This window comes from Apodemus sylvaticus, chromosome 14, assembly GCF_947179515.1.
Source record: "Apodemus sylvaticus chromosome 14, mApoSyl1.1, whole genome shotgun sequence".
Taxonomy (NCBI): Eukaryota; Metazoa; Chordata; class Mammalia; order Rodentia; family Muridae; genus Apodemus; species Apodemus sylvaticus.
The window spans coordinates 1,378,951-1,387,555 of NC_067485.1; the positions used below are offsets into that span (position 1 = coordinate 1,378,951).

Below are 8,605 nucleotides of genomic sequence, written 5' to 3' on the forward strand. Positions count from 1 at the left end.
AGAGAAAGTTTGAGGAACTAGGAAGGTGGGAGGATAGACTTTATCTTTAATTTTTTGTTACTGTGCAAATGGGGAGATGGCTCCGCAGTTAAGACCCATGTTTGGATCCTTAGCACCCACATGAAAAGGTTGAGTGTGGCTGTAACTGCAGTGCCTGGAAGCAGGGACAGGATTTCTGGTGCCTTCTGGCTTCCAGCCTAGCAAAAAACAAGTGGGTTCTAGGTTCGGAGAGAAGCCTTGTCTTAAAGGAATAAGGTGAAGAGGGATAAGGAAGACTCCTGGTGTTCTTCTCTGGTCTTTGCATGTATGAGCAAACATGCACACACATACACACACAGACATACATATATACACATACACACATATACATACATACAAACACACACATAGACACATACACATGCACACACATTTACAAGCACACACATATACACATGCATACACACACACACATACACACACACACACACACACACACACACACACCTGATAGAAGCAACTTGACAGAAGTAAGGATTCCTTTGGCTGTCATCCATTATGGGGGTGAAGGAGGGCACAGTGCATCAATCCCAGGAAAGCAGCATGAAGGAATCGTGACACAGCTGGTCATGTTGTGTCCAAAGTCAGGGGCAGAAAGGAAGGAGTGCTGATGCCTAGTTCCCTCTCTCCTTTTTATTCAGTCCAGGACTCCAACCCGTGGGATGGGGATGGTGTCACTACCATTCTCAGGGTCTGCCTTTCTCAGTCACACATGTCTGAAACACTCTCATATATGCACCCGGATGTGTATCTTTAGGTGACTTCAGAGCCTGTCAAACTGAGGATGAAGATTAACCACCACAGAGACGAGACTCTGGGAATTTTGGGGGCAGGAACTGATGCTGTCCAGTGCTGTCTGCATAACTGAGATAGTTTGCCCAGTAAGGCTAAGAGAGCCCCTCTGGGAGACACTGAGGATACTCAAGTGTGTCTATCAAGATGAAAGTGTGGTGCCCTGGAGTTTGTACCACTCAATCTAACCTCTCATTCTTTTCTCATTTTCCTTGGAGGCAGAGGCAGTTTTTACTGAGTTGTGAGTCTTCCTCACTACAGTCCCACCCACCCCAGCCATCTGGAAGACCATCTGGAGACTCTGTGGGACTGACATAGTGGCCTGGTGCATGTGGTTCAGTGGTAGGAGAGTCTCTCTAGAAGCTGTTGCAGGGACCCTGGGCAACACAGAAACAGGAACACATTATATCTATGGCTGTTGGTCTCCTTGCTTCCTCTCGCCTCCTTTTGCAGACCTGCCCTGAGTAGGTTGATCTGAGGAAATGTATAGGAGATGCTATATTCTCATTCAGTGTTCTGCTAGTTCCCAGTTCCACCTCATGGGTGAAGTATGCAATGGCTGGCATGCTATTTCTTCATCCCTGTAATAAATCCTGCTACCTTAAGCCAAGGCTCCCAGTTCCAGTGCCCTTGTGTTCCAGGAAGACTTCACGGGGAAGAAGCAAGAGGCTGCTGGACAATTTGCCATCTGTCTAGGTTGCTTGCTGTGGCTTCTAGCCAGATTCTCAGGTTGCCAGAATGGCCTCTAAGGTTCGCCAGCAATTTTCAAGGTCATCTAGGAAGATTAAGCTCCTCCAACTTCCTCCAAGGACCCTTTCATTGCTACTTAGTTGCTTTGTCAAGGTCTAAACTTGGCCTTCTCTTATAGATGACACAGCTTGTTCTCAAAAACATGGAATCAAGGTAAGACCTTTCCCAGAAGCAGTGTGGAGCAAGGTGGCTGTCCTGCCTTAGCAACCATCTTGCTTGGGGACTTAGTAGTGGAGGGTTCATCAAGTTGTTGGTTTAGTTGATGCTTAAAACTGGTGAAGACATAACACTGTGATTATTGGGGAAAAAGAGCTCATTCTGGGCCAAGCCAGCTCTCCACATGTGCGTATGTGAAGGTCAATGTAACTTGTTTTAAAGGGAGATTGAGAGCAGCCATTTCAAAACACATGGGCTTTAAAAGAAAATTAACTCATGTTGAATATAAAAGAAGCAAGTTGGCCTCAGACCAACACCATGTCCTTTTAATTGTGAATTCCATCTTTTGTCAGAATGAGTACTCTGTTTCCCTGGTAACTGCCCCTTTCCGTCTCTCCAATAGTCCACATTTGGGTCACCTTATTACAATAGCTGTTAGGGCTTTTCATCACCTGTTATTCATTAAGAGCAAATAGTTGATATTTTAATTTTTCTAGAGTAGGAAGGGGATAGCTTTGTATTCTAATTTGCAGTTTCTTGCTACCCAACTCTGGGCTTCTAACTGGGAAGATTAAAGATAATTTCTCCCAGTAGCCGAAAGGCTGAGGCAGGAGGATCACCACAAATTCAAGGCCAATCTGGGTTCCATAGTAAAGCTGGGGTTGCCCTGGCCATATAGCAACATAGCTGTGTTTCAAAAAGTGAAATGAACAAAAAAATTGAATTTCGAAAGATGTAAGAGCCCTGAAGAGCATAGGGTTGTTAGAGTGAACACATTGCATCTAGGATAAATTGTACCATGTGACACATGTCCCTGCTGTGACAGGTTAGCCCTGAGAGTCCAAAAGGACCCAGGGCATGTGGTTCCATTGAGGCTGAGAATCCCTTACCCTTTTCCTCTAGTCTGAGCCAATTTGCCTTTTTGTAGCTCAGCAGGGAGACCATTGTCTTAGCAGAGCTCCTGTTTGGAGTACCAAGCCCTTTCTGGCACAAGACTGCACAGTGACATCACCATACAGTGTCCTCCTTTAGGCTTTGGGGACGGTTTCCCTTGCAGTTCATGAGCCACAGAAATCCAGAGGGTGGGTTCTGACAGCTCCAGCCCTCGGGTGTCTTTGCTGTGGGATAGAGTGCAGCCTTTGCATCTGTCTTTAAGGCGGAGAGGCCTCATCTTGAATATTTCCTCCGGAGCAGCCCTTCGTCCCTGGCCTCTGTACAGCCTGTACTCAGCTTCCAAAGTGAGTGACAAGTTACCCAAGTTTCTTCCTTCTTCCTCCAAGCAAGTAGTACCTGTAATACTCTTGGGAACCTGAGGGAGCTGTCTCTAAGGCAGGAGGAAGCAAGCATCAGAACCTGAAGTGTTTTCTCTCTCATTGCAGGCTTTTGTGTGCACATTTTCCAAGGCTCTAAATGTGGAATACAGACATAAAGGAATCATTATCCAGGTGAGGTGGACAATCACAGGCCCTTCCAAGTGGGAACCTTGGTTAGGTGGGTGGTAGTCCATCATCCTTTGCAAAATAGGCTGTGCAGGTGAAGATGGACTGGGTCCTGCTATTGGCTTCCCCTGATCAAGACCAGGCCAATTGTTGCCTCCACAATCCCTCCTGCTGCTGAGATTTCTGCTGGCCTCCCTCCATTCTGGGTGTTGGGTGGTGTAGTGGGAAATGGTTAAAATATAGTTCCACCCCACCAGGTCTCAGCTCCAAGTCCAGTAGTTAACCAAATATATTTATGTATATGAAACTCCCAATTACATAATGCCAAATTACAATGATAAAGTTTTATCCCAATATTTCTAACCTCTCAGCATCTGAAATTCATCTGACGCCATCTAGATCTGCCTGGCTCCTCTTCTGTTCCCTCCTGCAGCTGCCAGGCTCCCTCTCTCTCCGCCCCTCCTTCTCTTAGCTCCTCCTCCTCGCTCCCCTCCAATCACTGTCCTCTCACTGCCTCAATGTGAATGGATAGAACATATCTTGCATCAGGGTGGAGAGGGGAAGTGAGTATGCATGTGGTTGCTTGAAAATGCTTGGAGGGCTGTTCATATACCTCAACTGGTAGAGTGCTTGCCTAGCACACACAAACTCTGAGTTTCATCCACAGCACAGCATGAAAATGGATGTGGTAAGGGGGCTGCAGAGATGGCTCAGTGGTTAAGAGCACTGACTGCTCTTCCAGAGCTCCCAAGTTCAATTCCCAGCAACCACATGGTGATGTAATGGGGTTCGATGCTCTCTTCTGGTGTGACTGAAGTCAGCTATAATGTACTTATATACATAAAATAAATAATTCTAAAAAAATGGATGTGGTGGTATATGCCTGTGATCTTATAACTCGATAGATGGAGGCAGGAAGATTGGGAGTTCTTGGTGATCCTTACTACACAGCAAGTTTAAAGTTAGCCTGAGCTACCTGAGATATCTGGGGAAAAAATGCTGTGGACCCTTTGTTATGTGGTGCTGTATTAGAATAGACAACGTGGGTTGGTCTAACTATGGTTTCCTCTCTGATATGTGGAGAAGGAGCCAAAGGGAGCACTTGACCTGTGTTGGGACTAGGGGAGGGAAAGGGATCTTCTTCCCTAGAGGGGTGTTGATCTGTGAGGGGTTATGGGCATTCCAACACTCTAGTCTTGGGCAGTGGGAGGAGGAACAGAGCCATTATGTGGAGACTGCTTGCACTAATTGAAACAGGTTGTTACTGCTGTCCCTGAGATGGGCAATGAGATAATCTGAGTGTCAATGATTTACATGTGCCTGGTTTAATAGTACAGTCTGGGAAGGAGATATTATTAGAGATGAAATAGGCATACTTGAAATTATGTGTGTGTGTCCATGTATGAGTAGGTATGTGTGTGTGTGTGTGTATGTAGGAGGAGTCTGAAGACAACCTTAGTCATTCTTTCAACAAAGTCACTCATTACCAACTTATCAACTGAATTGACTCTTGCTCCCTTGGCTCTGAATTTTATCCCAGTTCTGTGGCATCACCCAAGCAATACTGGGTAGCTTGCTTAAATTGTGAGTTAAAAGTCAGTTTTTCTGTCCATGAAATGGCCTTTATTATCACCTTACCTTTTAGGTTACCATATTATATCTAATTATAAAATATTTACTGAGCCCTTATTTTAGTCACAAAGGTGTTTTCTCCACCAAAGTTAGCTATAACAATGAAAACATTATTATTATTTTCCTCTCTAAAAACCTTGGATTTGGAATTTTTCTCAAAGGGTAACCCATTGAGAACCTGGAGGCTGGGAAAGACTTTTGGATCACAGCATTCATTTACATAAGAACCAGATCAAGTAGACCAGCTGGCAAGCAATTGGATTTAGTTATAAAGCAACATAATTACAAATGAGATGTGATAAAGCCAGAAGAGCTAGAATTGGAATGATTTTCCCGAAAAATTTTATTATACCTGAGAGAGAATGTGAGCAAATGAGAGAGAGAGAGAGAGAGAGAACACAAAAGTGAGTGTGGAGATCAGAAGAGTCAATTTCTTTGTACTATGAGGGTCCCAGGAGAGCATGTTTAACAGCTCTGTTTTTTTGTTTTTGTTTTTGTTGTGTTTAGTTCAGTTTTGTTTTGTTTCTCTCAATAAAGATTTGAAGGTCTCTGCATCTGTAGTAACATCAGAATAATGGTTTCAAATCCTCCATCAGGTTGCAACATGTTTAGATATAAATCAAAGCACAGCGTTGGACTCCCAGAGTGCAGGCAGTGTGACGGTTTATATTTCTTACTACAATAGAAAAGATTATGTGATCCCAGAACTCTGGGAGGCAGAGGCAGGTGGATTTCTGAGTTCGAGGCCAGCCTGATCTACAGAGTGAGTTCCAGGATAGCCAGGGCTACACAGAGAAACCCTGTCTCAAAAAAAACCAAATCAAAAAAAAAAAAAAAAGAAAAGAAAAGAAAAGAAAAGAAAGAAAGAAAGAAAGAAAGAAAGAAAGAAAGAAAGAAAGAAAGAAGGAAAAAGAAAAAGAAAAGATTATGTGTATGATCCTAACTGGGGATCAGAGAGGGAGTCCAGAGTACCTGAGGTGGCTCCTGCTTTGGTTATGTGTATTAGAACAATATACATAGAACCTCAATCATTTAGCTTTGGCAGACTTAATACAGGGTATGCAATTAAACTTGATTTTTGAAGGAATGTGAATACACTTGTCTGTTGAAGAGTTTTACTAGTAGCCCAGTTGGCCTTGAACTTTTGATTCTCCTGCCTTAGCCCTAGAACAATAGGTAGATGCCACTACTCCTGGCTGATTGACTTTCTAGCATAAACCCATTCAATACAATACTTGGAGTATAATTATGCTGAATTTATGCTTGTCTGAACTTCAGTTTTGAGTACCTCTTTCTTTTTAACATTGTTATTTTGTGTGTGTGTGTTTGTTTTGTTTTGTTTGTAGAGCTGAGGACCAAACCCAGGACCTTGTGCTTGCTAGGCAAGTGCTCTACCACTGAGCCAAATCCCCAACCCTTGAGTTCCTCTTATTTGTGTATGCAGTTCTGGGAATTGAGCCAGGACCTCCTGCAGACACCCTACTACTACTCAGTACCCTGAGCCCTCCCTGAGGTTCTGTTATAACTCTTGTCCTGCATTTTTATTTTCTGAGTCTGGCACTTCCCTGCATCCTCTGGTGGGCATTTGAATACCTAGAGATGAGCAGTTAAGGCCTTATCTTGAACAGTCAAATCCCCTCTTCTCCAGTTTTGTGCCAGCTTTGGGTCTTTTATCAATGAGCTTAGAATATTTCACAGGCAGAAAGGAGCATGGTGAAATGTGTGTCTATGCTCCAGTCTCTGCCACAGTAGTAGATGGTTCTGTATCATACTCTACTTTTCTCTGCAGGTGCTGACCCCTTATTCTGTTTCAACCCCAATGACAAAGTACCTAAAAACCAGCATGACCAAGACCGCTGATGAGTTTGTTAAAGAATCCTTGAAATATGTCACAATTGGAGCTGAAACCTGTGGCTGCCTCACTTATGAAATCATGGTAATCAGTGATCTCTTTTGAAGCAGCAGGAGAGGGCTATATGCTGGCATCCTGGGCAGGGTGGGGCTGGCTCTTCCTTGCTAGTGGGATAGCCAGCCATTTTCTTTCACAGCAAGCTTATAGGACCAGCATGCCTCAGTACAGCCAGGGAAAAGTAGTAAGAGTTGAGGCCTATGTGCTCAGCCTATAAGTAACCCCAAAGCTCCACTTCTCCACTTAGAAAGGTATCACTTAGTGGCTACTGGAAGTTCTTTGGTAGGAAAGACAAACACCTGGATCTTTCTTGTATTAGTTCCTGCATTCCTCGGCTCTGTGTTTCAGTAAAGTTGGGCCTCTAAAGAAATGTTAATCAGGTTTTCCTTCCCTTCAAATAAACATGGAAGAAATCATGGTAGGAATAGTAAAAAGGTACCTTAGAAATGGGGCTTCAGGAAAGAACAGCAAATGCTCCATAGGGCAAAAAAGAGGTGTAAGAGGTAGTTGACACAGAGTGAGTTCTCTTGATTTAACATATACTTCAGAACAATCAGGATGGCCAAAGGGCATTTAAAATGACAACTTGTGCCTCTAAGAAGTTCACCTTTGTAAAGTCACAAGACCTTAAATATTAGAACTATACTTGAACTGCCCATAGTAGACTCCAGACTGTCTGATATTATTTCTTTGCTCTGCTCTTGTCTCAGACACACATTTTTCTGTTTCAGGCAATAATTCTGAACCTGATCCCTTCCAGAATCTTGTATAGCAGCACCGCACACAGATTTCTCCTGACAAGATACTCAGATTACCTGAAGCGCAACATCAGCCACAGATAGTTGGGGGAAGGCAGTGTATGTCTGGGGGTGGGTAGAGTTGGGGTTGAGTGGGGGTAGGGTGAGGTGGGACTGGAGGGAGAGTTGAGAAGGAGATCCAGAGTTCTTCATTGGTAGTAGTGCCCAGAGGCTGACCCTTTACCTCCTGAAAGGAAACCATGCCAGGCATAGTGTGCAGTTGTCCGAGTTTGGAGATGTCAAGAAAAGCTGGGGTGTAAAGGGTGTATTTTCTAAAAAAGGGAGACTGGCATCAAGGGAAACACTGGAAGAACCCCCATAAAGATAATAAATATGCAAAAAAGAAACTGCTGAGTCTCAGAACATTTAGAAGGATCTTACCTAGAGGGCCGCTTTACAGAAGTATGTAGAACTTAAAACTCAAACAATACCTGATGCTGATAAACTTTACCAGGACTTCTGTGAGCCCAGAGCATACAGTTTCTCAAATATGGTTTCTCACAGGTTCAGAAAACTGGATGGGGGCAAGTGTTAGGGCAACAACTAGTTCAGGTCAGTCTCTAGTCTTCCCCAATCCTCTTCATTTCAACAACAAGATCATCGGGTGTATCTATTTTATTCATATTACAGTCTATGTAAGATTGTGCTGATAAAGATAAAAGTGAAGAAAGAAATTTTAAGACATTGCTTTGAGGCTAGAAATGTGGATCTGTGGATGAAGCACTTGATGAGCAACCACAAAACCTGGGGTTTGAATGCTGACAACCCTCACAAAAGCCAGGGATCTCAAAAACCCATGAAGCTGAGATAGGGAATCCCTGGGAAAGCTGGACAGTTAAACTAGCCCGAACTGGTGATCCCTGAGTTCAATAAGGGACCATACTTCAATAAAGTGGAGTGTGATTCAGGAAGATGCCCCGATGTTGACTATGGACACCCACATGCACATTCATGGAATTCTTGCATATCCATATCCACATGTGAACACTTACCGTACAAATGGAAAAAGAAAACCCAAACACACATCTAGGCATGATTGTGCACAGAGTCATCTCAGCACTCAGGAGACAATGATGGGAGTATCTCCACAA

The 8,605-nt window shown here is 43.7% G+C and overlaps 1 protein-coding gene across 1 annotated transcript in view; it reads left to right on the plus strand.

Annotated features, from left to right (window-relative positions):
- Hsd17b3 (hydroxysteroid 17-beta dehydrogenase 3) overlaps positions 1 to 7,559 on the plus strand; it is a 34,506-nt gene extending 26,947 nt beyond the window's left edge. The window contains exons 7-11 of the mRNA XM_052157459.1: positions 1,700 to 1,734; positions 2,894 to 2,975; positions 3,117 to 3,182; positions 6,598 to 6,744; positions 7,449 to 7,559. Coding sequence (XP_052013419.1) covers positions 1,700 to 1,734; positions 2,894 to 2,975; positions 3,117 to 3,182; positions 6,598 to 6,744; positions 7,449 to 7,559 — 441 coding nt within the window. The remainder of the gene's footprint in view (positions 1 to 1,699; positions 1,735 to 2,893; positions 2,976 to 3,116; positions 3,183 to 6,597; positions 6,745 to 7,448) is intronic.
- Positions 7,560 to 8,605: the final 1,046 nt, after the last annotated feature.